We start from the raw sequence: 22,190 nt of genomic DNA on the forward strand, positions 1-22,190 counted from the left end.
ATACAGTGGCTGACATCACACAGCAGATGTCTTCCCTGCCACCTCAAACTCAACACACGCGAGATTGAGCTTCTCTTTTTCCATGGAAAATCCTGCCCCATTGCTGGACCTTTCCGTTTACATCGTCAACACCCTGGAGGCTCTTGTGTTCCAAAAGACAAGCAGGTGGAGTGATCTGGACACTCCAAACATCCTATCAACTCTCTCCCTTTTGATTCCCCAACTGCGTAATGACCTCTCCCCCTCATTCAGGATGGTGTAGCTCTTTCCCCAATGCTCAGAGAGAGAGAGAGAGAGAGAGAGAGAGAGAGAGAGAGAGAGAGAGAGGGAGAGAGAGAGAGAGAGAGAGATACTGTACCTTGGTACTGAGCACTGAATCCTTTCCTACGATGGTTGCTATCAGAGGTGAAATGTAGACGCAGCCAATTCTTACTGGATATCACCGGGGAGGGCAGGGTTGTACCAGTTAACCTGAAAAGAAACACATAATAAATAATGTTGCAAATATGTGGCATGCATGAAACTCGAATATTCTTCTCTAAATGTCAGTTTTGTTTATTTGTCATTTTGACATAGCACCTTGAGAGTCTAAACTAGCCTCGATACCCAGGCTTTCATTTCGTAGTCTAAACTTGATGAAAGGAAAACTCTTCCACTTTGTTATTGAGGGGACGAAAGGACCAAACTCAAAATGTTGCAAATATGTGGCGTGCATGAAAGTGAAATATACTTGTCAGTTTTGTTTATTTGTCATTTTGACATGTCGCCGTGAGAGTTTAAAACTTAATGAAAATAAATCTCATCCCATCATATTTTGACACATTGTCGAGGGTAACCTTACATGAATTGTACCATGTGTATTGAACCTGACGGAATACAGAGCATGTCACCTCAATGCTGTCCGTGACGGTCCTAACATTAAGCTTACACCAAACTGATATCCTCAGGTTCTTCATAAACAAACACAGCTAAAAACAAGTGAAGAAATTATTCTGTAAAGGTTTTTGGTCCTTTCAGATAGGCAGCGACTGACTATAGTAATTCGTATGATATGAAATGATAATTTGTAATGAGAGCCTTGCGTTTATTTTGGATGTGTGGATAAGTTGAGGGGGGATCATATTTGTGGGCGCGGCTCCGTTAAATTGTCGCGCCTATGCTCGTTTTGTTTTATTTTTATTGTATGCTACACGTCCCGCACCCTTCATGAGCAGACCTGTTGTGGATCCAGGCGACAACGCCTGCCGTCACCCGCTCCACATCTGAAATACTCGTAAAACAGAACTGTCACATACTTACAAAATACATAAAAGCTTAGATAGTGAAACCAAAACTAAAAATCCAAATGCAAGAAGTTGACAGTGTTTCATCACTGTTTACCATACAATACAGTTTGGGGGTTTACCATGGATTATGAATCCTAATAATTGCCATGGTACTGTATATAACAAGACTAAAGAGCAGGGACATGCAGAGAGTGTTAGAGACTGAGGCAGGGGCTGAAATCCTGTAAGAGGGCATTATGAGCTTGCAGCAGATCAGCTATTTTCGGGGCGAAACCTCTTTATCTACTGGAGATGCGGCGTGTACGGCATGGATTTCGAAACTAATTTGTTCAACACAAAATGCTGCGTTCAAATTCAGGAGACTTAGGAAAAAAGCTATTCTCCTTCCGGTATGGCATGGAATGGAGTGGCATTTGCATTTCTTCCACCACAGTAAATGCGGCATTCGTGGTCTGGAAAGGGCAGTTGTTTTACAGACGTGTAAAAGGGCAGGGACTGAAGCCCCTTTTGATGTCTATGTGTGCACATCCCTCATAAAGAGAATAAAAGCAACCCCTGAAGTCAGTGCTGCTTCTACACTGAATCCACAACGTATCTTTTTGCGCAGTGAGTGACAGGTATGAGTGACATCCATGTTGATGAGCCAGTTGGGATCCAGCCAGAGCTCTGCCGCTCAAGCAACTCTTCCTGGCAGGAGAGCGTAAAGTCAAGGAGGAGAAATATAGAGACTCAATGCTTTTGTCTGGCAGCTTGTTTGTAAATGACTTGTATACATTTGACGTTGTACAGCACAGCGTGTTTCTAGTTGGCTGCCACTCTGTCTACAGTATCTCACAGCAACAGCAGAAAGTTGAACTTTTCTTAACATATAGAACTTTTCTCAACATAGCCAGTGCATTGAAGCTCTACTGCTTTCTCGGAACGTGCCAGCGGAATACCACCGCTGGTGTGAATTATGACCTCAACTGGAAATGTGCCAAGGGGTGGCGCTATACAGGCAAAGGGCATTGGGACACCCAAACACAAATTCTCGGACAAACCATTTGGTAGTTTGTAGACACCTTATTTGAGAGTAAAATCATGCAAGTTGATATTTTGGCCTGAGGGTGGCAGTAGAGAATAGGTCATGGGGTCACTCGAGGTTCATTATGCAAGCAAGTTTCCTGGCAATTTTCCCATTCGATCCTGATATAACTTATATTTGGCCTACACGTGGCACTAGGGCAAAGACCATGGGTTCAGCATTTTGTGGCATATAGGCCTATATATATGGAGTAAAATTTGTATTTAGACCTGAGGCCGATTATAAAAACATGTCTTCTAAGTCAGTGGTTCTCAAACTATTTCATTATTCCAATTGCGTTATGTTATATATTATGTTGTTCCAGGGACCCCACAAAAGCAAAGATTTTACTTAAAAATGTTCGCTCTGCTTCCATGTTAGCATAGGACTATGCAACTTTTTATTTATTTTATTTTATTTTATTTGATGCTGCCACAATATTTTGTGTATGGTGCTCACAACAGTTATATATACAGTACATGTTATTTCTTTGATATGTTCCGTATGGGTGTGTCACATATACTGTTTGATTTACTGTATACCCTGAATCTTGAATAAACAAAACAGTGAAAAAAGAAAAATAATAAAGTTCGCTCTGAAAGAATATATATTCAAAGATTTGCACCACATTTTCAAGATTTTTCAAAAATAGAAGATCTACAAGCTCTTAGCTTGTACATCTGCTATTTGTCAATAGCTAAAGTATAACATAATGCTTAAAACACCAAAAGGGGTTCCCGTCCTGTGCACATTTTTCCCTTGGGGGTGGGTTTGGTGTAGGGTGGAATTCTCATATCTGACTTTTGTTTTGTGAATCTGTTAATGTAATGAGTATTACGAATCATGTTCTGTTGTAAGTAGGATAGGCATTTATAAGCTTTCTTTCAGCTTCTGCCTATATTCCTTTTGATCATCTTCATGTTTTTGTTTTGTAACAGCTTCCATTCATTGTTGTAAATATTGTATTTGAAACTGAAGGATGATCAAATAAACTAAACTAAACTAAACTTAACTGCTCTCATGTCTGCTATTGTTTGCAAGAAACAAGAAACAACATGTGACGTGTTGTAAAATATCCATGTCTGCCAGTATGCTTGCACAAATTTAAAACGACAATGTAAGTTACTGTAGGGCCTGTGCGTGTGCCCCAAAATACGATTACCATCCAGAAAAAATACGATTACCATCCAGTCAGAGCCTTAAGGCTCTATCATCATGAGCAAGGCTGGGACAGAAGGACACTATCTGTCTGTGTGCAGTGAAAAGGGGAGGGGCCGTTGCCACCCTGGGAAACCAACAGATCTTCAAGCTAACAATGCGTGTTTTGGAGAATTGAGATTATTTTGCGTCACAGCAAATAGATCATTTCTCAAGGAAAGGATGGTGCAATAAGTATATTATCGTAAAAATACAGAATAGTAATTATACAACGCATTAAGAAAAATTTTAAAAGAAGAAAGGTGAAAGCATTACATGTAGTGCGGTGGATTTCCTATGGCAGAGGTGGGCAACTTTGACAATGGCGAGGGCCACTACATTTCCACTCACTCCAGGGGGCCACATTGCATATTACTGTCCTAACAAAAATAGCCGATCTACAAGCTATTTTGATGCTATTTTTGCTATGTTAACTTTATATACTACGCATTATCACTAATTTAGAAGTAATTAAAGCGGGTCATGTTTGCATGCATGTTTGGAATTGTAACAGCTGAAATCAATAGTACCTATATCAGTATTACGATTTTCACATTATTCGAAGAGACACGGATAAACTTTGTGGACACCTGATATAATTAGTGTGGCAGGATGTGTCTTTATGGAGAGGTTTTACTTCATTCTATTTGCAGCAATATACAAAAGGTGGTGAGTCAGGTGTAAGCTAGCTACGTATAGGGTTCGCTTAAGGGTAATAACCTAACATATCAGAAAAACTAAACTAAAAAACTAACCTTGACAGTATAGGTTTTGGGAAGAGAATGACGTATGCCCTGCTTCCCGTAAATACCTTTGGAGAGCCCCAGAGCACAGGGCTTCACCCATAACCCCAGTGGGGTTGCTCAGTTGCCAGTAGCAGAAGACTGTGGTTGTACAGGGCAGCTCCCAGGTGAGAAGGAGTGTAATTGAATGAATGTGAAGCGAGGTCTTTGCTGCCATGAAAATACATGCTCAGCATGTCCCTTGGCAAATAAAGGTTAAACATTGATTTCACAGGTCTGTTTGAAAATAATCCAACAAAAAAGCAATAACTGTCATGAGTATAAATTCCATAAGTTATACGTACAGGGTGGGGGTAAAGGCAGGCGGTGAAAAGGCATCTTAATAGTGATACGAAAGCTTTGGGAATTGATAAAGTGTTCATGATATTCAAGTCCCTCAGCAAATAACAACATAACTATCTCCTCTCCAAGCTATTTTGTTTGTTGTGTTACTGTAGATGTGTTTCTGTTCAGTTGACGCAGGAACAATTGCGATCATACAGTGTAAGTAAGAGGTCTTTTCTGATAGCTCTGTTTTCCGCTTATTGACACAGACAAGTTGGTGCATGAAAAATCAATTTAGATGAGACATGGGGGGGGGGGGACAACACAGAATGAGGGCGGAGGGAAGCCGAGCAGTACCGGAGAAAAGACAAAATACAACAAGCAAGCAACGGGCGGGAGCGGAATATAGATAACACAATGAGGGGTGAAAGAAGTGTAAAGAACCCAGAGCATGTCACGCAAGTCGAGGCGAGGAACGGCTCGAGTGTGGGGAGTTGGCGTGACTTCAAGGCGTAAAATCCATGATTGTTAATTTAAACTCAAGAGAGCATACGAATGTAACCGAATGGACCCGTATTCGTTTACATCTGAACGCCGTCTGAGTTACAAACAGACAAATTTAGGAGGATTTCGGGATGATGAGTTTGTCTCCCATGGTAACTCTTACATCAGACCCAGCTGCTGTCACATACTGTTACCAATGGCAACCAAGGCAATGGTAGAAATCTAGAGTGAAATGGTGCAGTGTGACAAAGGAAATTATGTAACGTTACTGGCAGCATTGGAGCCAACAACCTTCCGTCACCATGCCTGGTTTGCCTGGTGGGTGGTGATGGGTAGTGATCCACCTGAACTGAAGCCGCACCCACAGCTGTTGTTGTATGATAAAGGGGGAGGGGATAGGGGAGTGGATGATATTGTGATTTCACTATATCACTGTCATTTATATTGGGCCTTTTGACCTGGGCCTCGATTGGGCCTTTTGAGAAACCAAGAATACACATGGGAAGACATATTTCAATTTCTAACCACACCTGGGGCTCTATTAGAGTAATGTTAGACACAAAACAGAAAAATCAAACATCACAGCACTCCATCTTTAAACAATATTGCAGTGTGAGCATAATATATAATATATTATATTTAAGTATTTTAAAACAGGATCCTTCATCCTATTATAAGGATAAGCTGTAGTGTTTTCAAACATGGGGGGAAATGTATTATATTAGACTTGACTACTTCAATGATGTATTTACAAGACAAAAAATTGGTCAGATGTTGGTCAGTTGATTCAAATGTTGCTGCTCAAATCCTAATACCAAGAAATTGAATCATATCACTCCCAGTTCTCAGACCTCCTCTCTGTCAAATAATTGATCTCAAAACATCAAAAGTTGAGACTTGAGACTTCTCAGGTCATCTGGGACAGGTCTACTTTCTAAACCAGTGGTTTTCAACCAGTGGCCCGGAGACCACCAGTGGTCCTTCAGGGGGTTCCAAGTGGTCCCCAGCCTAATGGTTTGGGTGATTTGGAAAACCCCCGGTCTGCCCCGGTAACAAGATGTGCACATGCATGCACTACAGTGGGGGGACACCAAGGGGCTAGTGAGGCACTCCAACGTTGAAGCGCTGGGCCCTAGTGGTAAGAGGAAGGACTGCAGGCGGACCCGTGGATTCATGACGAGGAAACCCCGTGCAGCTGGGCTTTAACATTGAGCGCTCGGTTGCACTTCCGCATTGCGGAAATGCGCACAAAAAGGAGGAAATAGACGGTCCTCCGGGCTGCTTCAAAACGCCACTGAGCAACTTCCACTGACATGAATAGCGGAGGGGGCGGAGCTTCGTGCCAGATCAGTCTCTATCCTTTTAATACTCTATGGGGGACACGCAACAGACCAACAGCATGCACACCAAGGTCCGCCCCCGCTCGATCATGATTAGTGGCTCAGGTGGCCCAGCCGTCATCCAATCAGGATAGAGGATGATTGGATGAGGGCTGGGCCACCTAGCCAAAAACGAAACATACGTTTTTTTGACCCCAGGTGTTAACTGGGGACAAGTTCAAGTTCAATTTGTCTCCCGAGGAAGACATTTGTCTTAGACAAAGGACCCACATGCGACAGGGAGGAACTCCTTGTCAGCACACTCTATAGTAGAGAGGATTATCACAACAAAACAAAAAATAAGTGGTATTTGAATTAGGTGAAATCGCTGAATATACCTTTACATTTAGTTTAATATTAGATAATGTATGATTTTTTTTTAACATTTTGATAAAGGTTTGCCTGTTATCTCTCCTTATGGTACTACATCAATACAGCATGGAAATTAACAAATTAAGTATTGGGTCTGAGAGTCTAAATGTCATCAAATGGAGGTCTGTAGCTCAAATGATGAATAAATAATAAAGTGTCAGAACTAAAGAATCAGCGTTCAGTATGCAGCACACATCTGGAACAAACTCCTAGAAAACTGCTGGTCTGCTGCAAGAGCTTTCTGCTTGACACCGCTGTAGTCCGTGAAATAGTGGATTAATCCGATATGATTAATCAGCAATGATACTCCAAAATCATAATAAAATGACTCTGGAATATTCAAGCTATTTCAGCGCATCACATCAAAAACGTCTCGTCTGAAGACGTGAGTTGTTGGACCGCTTGAATAAATGAAATGTAATAGAATTCCCTTTTGCATAATTAACATTCAGATATACAGTAAATCATGAACCAAATAAACTGCTCCAACAGAATAGATTGTACTATCAAAAGGAGTGTTTATTAATATCGATTACTGGTTACAATGACATAAACACCATATAGCAATGAGCGAACACGTCATGAGATTAAAGAAGGCTACAGTAAGCAGCACAAGAATGGAAAAGAGGGTAGGAGGAGGAGAGTAACGCCTCGCAAAGAGAGAGAGGGCGTGTAGGCTTGGTGGGTAGAGTGGCATGAAGGCCTCAGTGTATCCATAGTCTACTAAAAGAGAGCTCTTCTTTATAACTAGACTATATTATACGCCTAAGGTCCCTATCAAACCAAATGTCGTTTTGAGGCTAGATGTTCAATCAGTCCGACCCACCTGATTGTAAATATCAGCCTTCCACGGAGTTCCTCAAGCGTTCTGCATTTGCCAGGAAAAGTTCACTTGGTCCAGATGCAGCGCGCGAGAATTTACTTTTTAAGTTAAAGTATAACAAGTCATCACTGTCTCAGAGTAAAACTCGCATTAAACTGGTATATTAACAAGGACTGCTCTTAAAGTCCTATAATCGCCGTTTAGACTAGGCGGTTGTCCTCAGGCCGGCTGCCTGTCTGTTGTCCTGCGCGTAGGCCAGCTGGGTGCTGCCTGCCGGTTGGAGTGGCCTCTCCGGAGAGCTACTGCGTAAAAGCGCAATCGACTGCATGTACTCGGGCCAGCCGTGCGTTGATTCGATCTGCTCGCAGAGCTTCGCTAGAAAAGAGCCATCCAAGTAAAAGCTTAGCCAGCCGGTGATGTGGCGACCTGCTCCTTAGAGCAATCGCCGTTCAAGAGCATTCATAGGCGGCTATCCTGTTCGGACCCACTGCATGCGCATGGGCTAGTTGGGGTTGGTGCGACCACTCTCCAGAGCTATCGCAAAACAAGAGCGTCGTGTCTTAGTTGACACCACATTATATTGGAAAAGGGGTCTGACTGTTTCTCTTTTCCCAAAAACTGGTTTAAACCGGTTCTTAAGCTACTAACTTAAAGAACACAGTCAACAGTTCTTCATTAACAGTTTTACCACACGGGAAAAACATCCTGTGGTCATTATTCATTCTTATCTCCGTTGACCATCTCGCCTCTCGTGCTAACACAGATGCGCGCGTCGCGCACACACACACACACACGCACATACACACACACACACACAATGCACACAAATGTCCACACTCAGCGTGCATGTCTGTTGGTGTTCGCGCTAGTTGCATGTGCCATGTGGCAGAGGGTCTCCCTGTTAGGGTCAGCATTTGGTCAAAAAGTCAACCTTGTGGTCACTTCAGATAGCGTGACAAATTGTCCGGTCTGGGTTTTGTCATACACCTGTACTCAGCAGTGTTAACAGGAAAAACAGATCTTTGGTGCTATGTCATCCTTTCATTGTTCAGCACAAATTGTGCCTTGTCAATTAACACCCCCCTCCTCACGCTACATAATCCCCCCTTAGGACACATGAGGGGGCACGAGACAACGTCCGTGGACCCTCATTTGTCCTATTCCATATCCCGCACTTAATTTGTGACAAGCTGTCAATTTGAGGCCAATGTGTTGTCAATGTTCATGGCTTTCTCTTGGGTGCCCAGTGTAGTATCTGTGGCACAGGGGAGCGGTAGGAAATCAATGCCTGTAATGTTATTTCAGGCGGATGCAGAGTTCCGCTAGTTGCAGAGTAGAATCCAGGAGGAAATAGGAGGCATGAGGCAGTGTCTGTAATGTCATTAACCTGGGTGCAGGTCTTCCTCGGCCTGTATCAGCATCCATGGGGAAGGGAGAGAGAGAGAGAGAGAGCGACAGAGAGCAGGCGACAGTGTATGCAATGTCTTCAGGTGAGGCCAGGTCGCTCTGCACGGAAAGAATTCCATGAGAGAGATAGCGAGAGAGAGTTTCTTTCCGAGCACGATCCTTTGCTCCCAGGAGAGAAACACAACAGTGTCATTACAGGTGTGGTGCAAGGTTTCCGGTTTGCCCGGAATGATATCCATGATAGAGGAGGAGAAAGCGGTGTCTGTAATGTCATTCAGGTGGGTGTAAGGTTTTTCCCTGAGCACGGCCGGCTCCCAGGGGAAAAACACACAGCAATGTCAATCATGTCATTGCGGGCGGGTCAGAGTCTCATTGACCCCATCATGCACCCAAAACGACATGGTTTCTCCTAAGTCATTTACACTGAGCTCCCTCTTCTATTTGTAAAGTTGTGCTGGTCTAAAGACTGGCAAACCAGGGTGACAGTGAGAAGAGAAAATGGAACAAGGGCCAGAGTAGAAGAAAGGAAATCATGCTTTCGTTAAATGATAACCGGATATAAGGAGCAAAAAGGCTCAACATCTAGTGTAAATAAACATTTCGTCTGGTAGAAATGAAACTTAAATGATAACAAAATATAAGGAGCAAAATGGCTCAAAATCTAATGTAAGTAAACATTTTGTCTGGTAAAAATAGGACTTAAATGATAACAAAATATTTTGAGCAAAATGGCTCAAAATGTAATGTAAGTAAACAAAAAGGAGTAGCTACATTTGTGACAGATTAACGTATCTATTTGTTGGATTTGTTTCATTAGTGAGTTGTAGTTTGCTCATGTCTCACCCTGAAGCAGGGTCGAATTAAAAGGTCAACCCTTCATCATAGGAGTCAGTATTCTGTATAGGTATTTTGAGGTAGCTTTCATAGTAGAAGAATAAAATAAAAAGAAGGTAAACAAAGGTTACTAATTACACACTGATTGGTCATCCCGTTTCGGTAGGGGAGGAAGTTTCTTACTGTTTCACGGGAAACAGGATCCTATGTCGCTTAAACTATTTCAGTGAGAAACTCAAATAGACTAGATATAACACGACCAAGCGCTCTACAATGTAGAGCAGCCACAGAGAGGCTTTGGTCTCAGAGTCGGTCAGTTCGGTGATTGTCTGGGGCATGTGTAATTTGATCTGGCCCTGCGAGGCCCTGTAGTCATAGGAAGCTTTCCTGACCTGCATGCTCTTTGCCAAGTTTTCCTGAGAAGATCTGGCAAATGGCCCGAACCAGTCTATCTCGAGGTCTGCATATGGAAACTTAACTCCCCTCTCTTGTGAGGGCGCTCTGGGGTTTGGACTTGAAGTTTGGGACTGACAACAAGTCAGACAACCTTTCACATAAACAACCACATCTTGGTGCATTTTAGGCCAATAAGCTATCTGACACAACACATCGCAGGTTGCCTGGGCACCCTGATGTCCAGCAGTTGCGGAGTTGTGGCCAAAGCTTAATAGGATCCCCCTGTGGTGCTGGGGAATGACCACACGCTGTGCAGCATATAAGTCAACAGCATACACCAACAGTCCTCCGCTCAGTGACATGCAGTCCATTGCTAACAGCAGTTGTGCCAGGTACTCTGTGGAGTCCCTGTCTGCGTCAGGGATAGGTGATGGGGTATCACCAGCAAGGAGCGCCATCATGTGGGCTAGGGCTGGGTCAGCCGCCTGTAATGACACTAGATCAAAATGTCTTTCCACAGGGGCCAGTTTACTATAGTCAATCGGAGGTTCGTCGTACAGAGTCAGGGGAACTTTGTATTGCCGCACACACGAGGGCGGGGCACCTAGTTCTGGTTCCGTCGGGGTCCACATCATGTGGATGTCGGTGAACCCGCGATCAAGAGAAACCTTGGCAAAGACAGACTCGTGCTTATACAACACCTGCCGAAAATCTGTGTGGAATTTTGGATCTGCGGTTGCGTCCCCCAGCGCCAGAGTTTGAGTTATTTCTGCGTCGAACTCTGGCAGTGGTGGAGGACCGAGCACGCTTACCCTAGCCAGGGTTGCCGTGCGCTTCTTGTGCGCTGTGGCCGTGCCTTCCTGAGCGATGTTGTATATCAACATGTGCTCCTGATCATCAAATTCCATCCTGCCCACTAAGGGCAGTTGATAGACTATAGAGGTCGCGCCTGAGGGCAACGACGTGGTCACATCAGGGGACCTTTGGTCCCACTGCAGTAACGCAGGGCTTTTGCCCATGACCGGAATGATATAACTGGAATCATAGGAATCAGTGCTGATCAGCCAACCCAAGTCTGTTACTTTGCGCAGAGTGACGTCGGCATCCAGCCGGTCGGTCACCAATGGGTCTGTAGACCTTCCTTCCACACCCATCATGGGTGTGTCTTGGGAAGTCAGACTCTGCCGCAACTGGGCATTTCCCCCCTCCAAAGGAGGAGTCCCCGGCGGGGAAGCTGGGGAACTAATGCCCTGTAAGAGAGTTATTTCCAGCTGTGCCTTTAGGAGGTCACTGCTGGTCTGGTTGGCCTTATCAGTTAAATCCTGTACTTGCTGACGAAGTGCTTTGCCTGTCGCAAGATCCAGCTCAAATAAACGGATTAAATTTCCCAACAAATGTCCAGCTAATTTATCCCGTTCGGCTTCAGTATAGCCTCTGGTTTCAGCATGTAAATTAGCTAGAGTTTGGACATTTAAGTGGGTCATGGTCGCATCTAATTGATTCACGCAAGGCGTGTCATCAATAAATAGACCAGTGGTGACTTGGAGTCCTTTGATCATGGCTATAATTGGATCCATGTTCACCTTCTGACTGCTATGGTTTTAGCACTAGTAATTTGAAAGCTCTCGGAAGTATAACAATACTCAAAAGCTCCACAAATGCTGTTGTTCCGTAACCCTGACACCGGGAGGTAGAATGGACAAGTAGCGTCCTTCCACTGTCTATCAAGCAAAAACAGCAATGTAAGAATGCGCACGAGTGAAACAAAGTGGATATATATTTGTTTTTGTTATTTATTATTTACCTATTAACCCCCCTTTTATTTACTCTCTTAATTCCTATCAAATAATCGAAGCGATAATTTGAAAAGGGAGGAAGAGAGCAAATAAAACGTTAAAAAAAATTTCTCAAAAACTAAAATTCTAATAAAATTCAAACTTAAACTTCAATCAATCAAATTTAATTAAAAACTTTCATTCCTTTTTTCTTGTATTAAAAAAAAATTGAAGCAATGAAATTCAATTAAAGTTCAATTAAAGCCTTATCCAAGTTGCAGTTACCAATGTTCAATCGAAACACTGAATAAGTAACTGATTGCCAAATCAAAGCTGTTTGTCAAAACTGAATCAATTGAAAACATGAGCAAATAGCCCACTATTCAATTAAAACTATATGTCAAAACGGAATTAATTAAGCAGTGAGAGTCACTGATTATTAACAGCTTGCAACTAAGACCATTCGCGAAAATGGAAGTAATTCAACCACCGGGCCAAATCAAAACAATTTCACGAAATGGAGCCAGCTAAAACAATGAGTAAGCGATCGATTAATTATAACCCTTACAGGTCTAATCAAACGATCACACAGCCACAGTTGAAACCTTTTAGAATTTAAATTGTGAAACCCTAGGCGAAGCTAGGATTCTATAATGGTAGGGTGTGATAATACAATCCCAATTTAGATTTATAATAATAAAGTTCCCCACTTTCAAAACGTTTCATTCATTGTGCATTCAAAAATGACCTTTCTCCACCTGAATCATACGACAGTGTAACGGAGCAGTACCACAAAACCACCACACAGAGCACAAACAATCAAACCAGCAGTACAGTGTCTCTAAGTAACACTATACTTCAAAGAAACCACAAATTGAGCAGCTCCGCACGTACGCGGTTGCTGGTACTATGTGAACAAACGCATGCAAATAGACCCAGTGAGTGTTGTGCCGTTATTTACAAAAACAGCGTACACATGACACAGATCCAAACGTCTTAATGCTTTGTCCAACCATGAACATGCACGTACCACGTCGTGACACCAGCTATGGCCACTAGATGGGGTGACTGGCTGTGATTGCCACACAGTACGGGCAAAGGGGGAATGTCCAAAGCGCCCGCCGGATGGGCGGCCTTAGTTTTGGACCTCCTATCGGGGGACGGGGGAAGCTACGTGAGGTAAAATACAAGATGGCGATCCTGCAATCCAACTTTTTTTGTAGGCTCCCAACCACAGGGATGCGATTGCTTTGGAGTCACTTGTCCCTTCACAACACACAGTAGGCTAGTAGTATACCAGCCTGAAAGTCTTCGAAAATGTACTAATACTCAAAAACACCGCACTGCTATTTGAGGTAAAAGGAATGGAGAAACAGCGTCTCAGCACTGGCAATCAAGCACAACAGCAAAGCTGATAAATGCACACAAATGAGACAAAGGGAAAACGCACCTGTTTTTGTTTCTTTTTCTCCCTGCTCTGTAATTATTATATATATTCCTTAACCCCCTTTTTATTGACTCTCTAAATCCTTACCAAAGAATCAAATGATTGTTTGAAAAAGGAGGAAGAGAGCAAATAAAACGAAAAGACATGGGGATCAGAAATAAAATAAAATAAATCAAAAACAGCAAAGAGAGAGAAAAAAAATAATAATAATAATAATTTGAAAATTGAATGAATAAAATAAAAAATGTATCCAAATTTTATAAAATTTTATAAATTCAATTCAATTAAAATTAAAATCAATTAAACCTTAAAAATGTAATTAATTCAAATTAAAATCGATCCAATTAACTTAATTATACTTCAAATCATTCAATGGGAACTAATCAAACAATACCAAATTAAAGTTTAGTCAAAGTCGCCTGTAATGATCGCTTTAACTTTAAATGAATGAACAAGACATTCATTACCCAATCAATGTTATCCTGTCAAAACTGAATTACAAAATGTCAGTGACAGTAGCTCGCACAATTAAAGCTGTTAATGGTCGATTAATTATAACCTGTGGAGGTCTAATTAAACGATCACTCAATTACCTTTCAACTTCCTTGAAAACTAAATTTGGTAAAGGCCCAGTGTAAAACTAGGTCCTGTAATAATAGCCTGTAGGCAAACAAACCTCAGTAGCTATTAAGTCAACAAGTATTATATCCCTTAAAGAAAATGTCTCATTTATGCTCATTCACGACAAATTGTGTTAAACTGATTCAAAACGACAGTGCATGGAGTTAGATAGCCGTTCCTAAAATCCTTACACCGGTTTACACCAATCAAACTAGCAGTACGGGTGTTACTAAGTCTTACTATAATTCAAAGAACCATTAATTCGAGCAGCCACGTATGACGTTGACACTACTCGAGACACAGCGTGCAACCGATGATGTGACGTGAAACAAACGCATAAGACACGGAAACGTGTTATCGTATGTCACATCAAACGATAGTTACGTATGTAACTACGGTTCTATGAGTCCTGAATGACCGCCAGAGGCGGTGCTTTAAGCACTGAATACGTCCCTTCGCGCATGCGCAGTCGAGTATTTATACCAACAATGTCAATTTTGACCCCGTGATGACCCCCGGAGTAGTCTATAACTTCCGGCAGTCACCTGGGGCTCAGTCCCTACAGAATCTTCTCGCGAGAACACGAGGATTCTGAGTGACAAGAGTGCCTCTGGCGGTCATTCAGGACTCATAGAACCGTAGTTACATACGTAACTATCGTTCTATTTCGTCCCTGCTGACCGCCAGAGGCGGTGCTTTAAGCACTGAATGACTTATACCAGACAAGTCACGAGGAATCCTGATTACAAACCTCAAAGGGTAGAACCGGAGGATTCGGGGAAGAGGACCACGTCCAATGGGTGGGGAGTGGCCACATTCACCCTGTAGAATCTTGAGAAAGTGCCTGCCGAAGCCCATGAGGCGGCGGCACAAATGTCCTCCAAGGGCACCCCTCTCATGGCAGCCCACGATGTGGAAATGCTCCTTGTAGAGTGGCACCGTACACCCGATGGTACGGGGAGGTTACTTACCTCATAGGCGTGGCTGATTGTGTCTACAATCCAGTGGGACAGGCGCTGCTTGGAGAGAGCGCCGCCTTTGTTCACGCCACTATGGCAAAGGAATAGCTGCTCTGCCCGCCTGATGCGTGCAGTAGCTTCAATGTAGGCTCTCAGAGCCCGGACTGGGCACAACAGCTCCAGTTTGTCTGTCCCCTCTCCAGGTGGGGGGTTAAATCGAGCCAGCCTGATAGGCTGGTTGAGGTGAGCCTGCGACAGCACCTTCGGGAGGAATGCTATGTTTGGCCACAGCGTGACCCCCGAGCCGTCTGCGTTCCACCTCAGACATGTTTCACTGACTGACAGAGCGTGCAGTTCACTGACGCGCTTTGCCGATGTAATGGCCAGGAGAAGGGATGTCTTGTATGACGCCCACTTCAGCTCGGCCTGTGCCAAGGGTTCGAAGGGAGGCCCGCACAGGGCGTCCAGTACCCGGTTAAGGTCCCATAACGGAGCCCTCGGAGCTCTCGGGGGATGCAACCTCCGAGCCCCTCTCAGGAAGAGGGACACCAGGTTGTGGCTCCCTACTGTGCGGTCGTTAATTGCCACATGGCGGCAGGATATTGCTGCCACGTAAACCTTCAAGGTAGAGGGGGACCGGCCCTTACCTAGTAGAGATTGTAGGAACTCCAGGATTTTGGGTACAGGGCAGTGTACTGGGTCTTCGCCCAGATCCCTACACCAGCTGGAAAACAGCTTCCACCTGTTCTCGTACTGTAGCCTGGTGGACGGCGCTCTGGCGTTCAGTATGGTGTGTCTCACCGGGCTGCTCAGCAGTGGCTCCGGCCCCTGAGCGGCCAGACGCACAGCTGGAGGCGTTGTGGGCATGGGTGCCAGATCCGGCCTCCCAGCTGCGACAGTAGGTCCCTCCTGTCGGGGAGGCGCCAAGGCGTTCCGTGACAGAGGCTGTGGAGCAGGGGGAACCATGTCCTCCCTGGCCAGAAAGGGGCCACCAGCAGGATGGTGTGACCCTCCTGAACGACCCTCTGGAGAACTGAACGTACCAGAGGAAGTGGTGGAAATGCATAGAGCAGCTCCTGTGGCCAGGGGTGCGCCAGTGCGTCCAGGCCTAGAGGACTGACGGTTTCCGCTAGGGAAAACCAGCGAGGGCAGTGGGTTGACTCCCCTGAAGCGAAGAGGTCCACCTGTGCTCTCCCGAAGCGGGCCCAGATGGTGTGCACCACCTCTGGATGGAGGCGCCATTCCCCTGACGGGGGCTTCTGGCGGGAGAGGAAGTCTGCGAGGTGGTTCCGCTCCCCTGGTATGTGCACCGCCCGTAGGCTGGTGAGACGGGGGGCCGCCCACGTCAGCAGGTCTGTGGACACCTCTAGCAGTCGTGCAGACTTGGTTCCGCCCTGGTGATTTATGTGGAATACGGTTGAGGTGTTGTCTGACCGTATGAGTATGTGCCTGCCTCTCAAGTATGGCAGGAAGCGTTGTAGGGCCATGTGCACCGCACGTAGCTCCAGCACATTTATGTGGTCTTGGCGATCTTCCGCCGACCACTGGTTGCGAGCTGTCCTGCTCTGCCACACCGCACCCCAGCCCAGGGGGCAAGCGTCGGTGGTGACGATCTCCCTGCGAGAGGGAATGGACCCCATAGGGACCCCACTCGACAGGTACGCCCTGTCTCTCCATGGGGCTAGGGCGAGTAGACACTGTTGTGACACGGTTATCTTCTTGTGTCTGTGTCGCTCGGCGTCCAACTGAAAACTGTTCAGCCACCTCTGCAGGGGGCGCAGTCGCAGCAAACCCAGGGGGACAACGGCCGCCACGGACGTCAGTTTGCCCAAGAGGCGGAGGAATGTGATGAACGACAGCCGACTGCCTCTCCGGAACATGGGAAGAAACTTTATAATGTCGTCCACCCGGCGTGAGGACGGACAGGCTTTCATCGTTCTGGTGTGTAACGCCAGACCAATAAATGTTGTGGTTTGGGATGGGATCAGGCAACTTTTTTCCACATTTACCTTTAACCCCAGCCGGGCTGCATGGGACAGGAGACGTGCTGTGTCCTCGGCTACCAGCGCCTGGGATGGCGCGCAGATCAGCCAGTCGTCGAGGTATGGCAGGATCTTGACGCCCTGTGATTGGAGAGGCGCCAGCGCCGCTGCCACACACCTCGTGAATACTCTCGGAGAGAGGGAGAGCCCGAACGGCAGCACTCTGAACTGCCAGTGGCGGCCTCGATAGGCAAACCGCAGGAACTGGCGGTGTTGCCGAGCAATGGGGACATGAAAATATGCGTCCTTTAGGTCCACTGATGTGAACCATTCCCTGTGGGCGATGGATTGCAGGACGTCCCTTGAGGTCAACATGTGGAACGGAATGACCTTCATGTATTTGTTTAGCACCCTCAGGTCTAAGACGGGGCGAAAACCGCCTGTCTTCTTTGGCACTAGGAAGTATGTTGAGTAGAACCCCCTGGGGTGCTCCCGGGGGTCTACTGCTTCGATGGCGCCCTTGGCCAGGAGGGTGGACAGCTCCTGGTCTAGGGCAAGGGCCTTTGCCGGGTCGGCTATAGTGGTCATTCTGACCCGGCCGGCTGTGGGGGGCCGGCGTCGGAACTGAAGCTTGTACCCGTGGGTTAAGGTGGCAATCACCCACGTGTCCGAAGCTTGAGCAGCCCAGTACCTGAGCTGCTGAGGTGTAAAGTATCCGACGGCCGGCCGCGTGGTCTCAGCGTCTGCCCCCCCGGCCCCTAGGGGCCCTGGGGGGGGGTCCGCCAGGGCCCGGGGCACGAAACTGCCTAGTAGAGGGCCGGCCAGGGTTATGGCCCTGCCTCTGTTCAGTCCGCTGGGAAGTGCGCTGGCCCCAAGTGGGGGCCTGTGGCAGGCGAGCTCAGGTGGCGGCCGAGGGTCCTCTGCTCCTGTTGGGAGGTCCCTCTGGGGGAGGCATGCGCTGTCGCCTCAGGCTTGACAGCTGCTCCTTGTCCGCCCTGGCCCGGATTGTGCGGTCCAGCGCTTCCCGCGCAGCTGGGCCGAATATCGCTCCCGGCACCACTGGAAGACCGCGCAGGGTTGCCCTGGTCTTCTCAGTCAGGTTGGCCTGAGAGAGCCAGACTTGGCGCCGCGCCTGAACGAGAGTGGACATCATCCGTCCCAGCTCTCTTGACATGAGGCCGAATGCCTCCAGTGATGCGTCGCAGAGGGTGTTGGCGTCTGCGGGCTCTGCGCTCGCGTTGTTCGCCTGCAGAGATGCAGAGAGGGCGAGCATGAGGTGTGACAGGGAGTTGGAGATCCTCCCGGCACGGGCTCCTGCATCATAAGCCCTTATGAGGAGGTCGTCGGTGGTCCTGCACTGGGGTCGGGGGCACCTGGTGTCCTGCCGTAGCGCCTCGTTGGGGTCGACAACTAAGGAAGCGATGCAGGGCTCCACAGCCGGCATGCGCTGCAGGCCGACTCCTTCCGGGTTGTCCATGGCCGCGAGCATACGCCCATCGGCAGAGAGACGAGAGCAAGCCTTCGAGTCTCTCCAGCAAGTGTGTAGCTCCTTCAGGAAGTCCTCTGAGTGAGGAACGGTAAAGCTAGAGGGGGCTGGCTTGTTCTTGAAAAAACGGCTTGACGGGGCTGACTCCGCCTGCTGCGGTCCAGCCAGGCCCTGATGATCAAGAGCCATGTACAGGGCGGCCCTCATGGAGCCGCCAGCTGTCTCAGTCAGACCGGTCTGGGCTGATGAGTACGAGCCCTGCTCAGAGGCCTCGGAAGCCGCCTCTGGCCCATCCGCCTCACTTTCGTCATAGTCGTGGAAGTGGGTGGCTGAGGCCGCCAGGGACAGTGTGTCCGGGTCCTGACCCTCAGGGATCAGGTGTGGCATCGGCGGAGTAGGTGGTTCTACGTCCTCCGGCTGGGTCTCGGGCTGACGGGCCATGAACATGGCCCTCATTAGGGCCAGGTCGGCAGACATCTGGTCGACCTTAGATGTTAGCCTATGGTCAGGCCCCGCCCTTCTCTTGGAAGCAGGGGTCGAGGTAGCAGGTGTGGTGGATCGACGCTTGGAAGCCCTGGTCTGGCGTTGAGTTAGCATGCCCAATGGGGGAAGCTCACCGTCCACCTTCTCCACCTGTGCCAACCTGGCTATCCTCACCTCCCGGGGCATGATGGTGCAGTTCATGCATGGGTTGTCACCGAGTGCCTCCCTCAGATGTTGGGGGCCAAGACACCCAGGGCAGAGGTCATGCCCATCCTCTGGCCGCAGAGGAGCCTGACAGGAGGTGCACAGGTGGTGGCAGGGTTCGTCCATCGGTAACCCACAGATGTAGCCCAGAGCGCGGACGCTAGTGGTTGCTAGGGGTGGAGCCGTATGCTGGAGGGAGGGAGCGCAGACGCTGCCTGTGCCAGCAGAGGCTACTGTTGGCTGTGCTAAAGGCCGCTTAGCTGGAGGAAGGGGCTATGCCTATGCCGGCTAAGGGGTGCTTTAACAGCGATAGAACAGTATATATAATATATAATTATATATAGTATATAACAATAATACAATATATATAATATATAATTATATACAGTATATAATAATAATATAATATATATAATTATTATTATATTAATATATACTATCAATATTATATTAATAATTAGTATATAATAATAATAATAATACAACGTATAGTTACATATATCTAATTTAACAAACAACAACCTATAAAGAGGCAGTGACTCTATGCCGAAATTAAAGTACACTCTTGAAAACAGTGACGACCAAATCAGTCAAGCTAATTCACATATCCGGGGTTACTGAAGTACCCTCCAAGATACGCCAAACTTAAACTATAAGCTTAATAGTATCATTAAATAAGTACACTACAGTACACAGAATGAGTGTTACTCGAGTTGCACCGTGCTGCGGCGTGCCGCGTCGCAGACACGGGCTAAACAGAAAACTAAACAATAAACAATAGCAATTTAGCAATGTCGGCTAACGTGCTGGGAGCGGGCAGCGCTACGCTTGCCGTCACTAGCACTGCAGCATAGCATACAATTCAATTAAATGCATGCATGGGAATCAAACAGTGTAAGCTGGCAAAGAGACCCGAACTTATCCGTTCAGCTTTGACTAGTGCTGAACGGGACGCTATCAGGTCACCGATCGTAGCACGCAACCGTGTGTGTGGCAGGGAAGCAGCGCGCACGCAGCCTATGCGCACAGGGGTTGTTTGCTTACCTTTTTTTTTGTTCGTTCCCACGGGGAAAAGAAGATGTAAAGAAGAGTCGCAGTTCCTGGAGGGCGAACGCGCGTCGCTACTCCGACCAATAATGGTCACGGGACTACCAGCAACTCAATAGTTCTGTAACAATGCAGTTCAATTCTGCTGTAGAACTCTGTACTGTGTACAACTTGCGCAGCGAGAAGAAATTAGGGACTGAGCCCCAGGTGACTGCCGGAAGTTATAGACTACTCCGGGGGTCATCACGGGGTCAAAATTGACATTGTTGGTATAAATACTCGACTGCGCATGCGCGAAGGGACGTATTCAGTGCTTAAAGCACCGCCTCTGGCGGTCAGCAGGGACGAAATAGAACATGCACAAGCCAGCTACAGCCGCTGGGGTGGTTGGCTGTGTTCGTCTGTCAGAGGGGCTGTCGGTCGCACACGACCGAAGCTACGTCACCGCTCTGTGTCCTCCCAGTGGAGGCGTGTTAGCTTGAAAAGCAAGATGGCGATCTCGCCAACAAACCTTCCCTTCGTCAGATTTCCCTTCAAAAAGGGGTGTGTTAACCGTCGGAAAACAGCAGATTTACAACAACACAAAAATGGCGCGCACTGATATTTACAATGCAGCGCCGTTCGTTCAGTGTTAACAAAAACACTCAAACGTCTCATTCACTCCTGGTCTTAGCGAGAAAGTATTAGTCTTAGCTACTCTGCGGGCACTTGTCAAGTTAAAAAGTCATACTACACACGAAGTGTTTCTGCCACTAAACCCTATTTGGGCACTTGTTAAGTTAAAAAGTCATACTACACACGAAGTGTTTCTGCTATAAACCCTACTTGAAGCATTTAATTTCGTACTTTTCACATCATCCAGGTTCCAACCCTTTCTCTATATGACATACCAGATGATCAAATATAGAAAGCCGGTTGGCAGAAAGCCGGTTGGCTCACAGTTTTACCGTTTAGAACAGCCTTCGGATAGCAATTTCCGAGGTTATTTAACGGTCGGGTCCTTAGGAAAAATGAGGAACTATAAACCCGTTTTTGTTTATTTCTCTTTTCACAAGCGTCCCCCTGCAGAGGTTTAGCTATTAGTGATTAAGAGATGTCGAACGCTTATTACGTCAGCCCTTACAGCGACGTGTGAAACATGAGCATGAAATCCAAAGTTGCGTTGAACTTTGATTCAATATAAAATGTACACCGATGTCACATACAAAGGGAAATCATTATAGTCTCAAAAGGGTCCTCATATAAACGGGGCACCATTAATGTAGTCCGTGAAATAGTGGATTAATCCGATATGATTAATCAGCAATGATACTCCAAAATCATAATAAAATGACTCTGGAATATTCAAGCTATTTCAGCGCATCACATCAAAAACGTCTCGTCTGAAGACGTGAGTTGTTGGACCGCTTGAATAAATGAAATGTAATAGAATTCCCTTTTGCATAATTAACATTCAGATATACAGTAAATCATGAACCAAATAAACTGCTCCAACAGAATAGATTGTACTATCAAAAGGAGTGTTTATTAATATCGATTACTGGTTACAATGACATAAACACCATATAGCAATGAGCGAACACGTCATGAGATTAAAGAAGGCTACAGTAAGCAGCACAAGAATGGAAAAGAGGGTAGGAGGAGGAGAGTAACGCCTCGCAAAGAGAGAGAGGGCGTGTAGGCTTGGTGGGTAGAGTGGCATGAAGGCCTCAGTGTATCCATAGTCTACTAAAAGAGAGCTCTTCTTTATAACTAGACTATATTATACGCCTAAGGTCCCTATCAAACCAAATGTCGTTTTGAGGCTAGATGTTCAATCAGTCCGACCCACCTGATTGTAAATATCAGCCTTCCACGG

General features: G+C 46.4%; 1 protein-coding gene across 1 annotated transcript in view; it reads right to left on the reverse strand.

The window, feature by feature from the left end:
* The window catches only part of LOC308315110 (CUB and sushi domain-containing protein 1-like), a 694,698-nt gene that overhangs the window by 333,753 nt on the left and 338,755 nt on the right, over nucleotides 1-22,190 (reverse strand). Inside the window, exon 6 of the mRNA XM_080762946.1 lies at nucleotides 359-471. Within this exon, the coding sequence (XP_080619072.1) occupies nucleotides 359-471 (113 nt within the window). The remainder of the gene's footprint in view (nucleotides 1-358; nucleotides 472-22,190) is intronic.

Source organism: Protomyctophum bolini (genome assembly GCF_963924005.1).
Source record: "Protomyctophum bolini genome assembly, chromosome: 1".
Lineage (NCBI taxonomy): Eukaryota > Metazoa > Chordata > Actinopteri > Myctophiformes > Myctophidae > Protomyctophum > Protomyctophum bolini.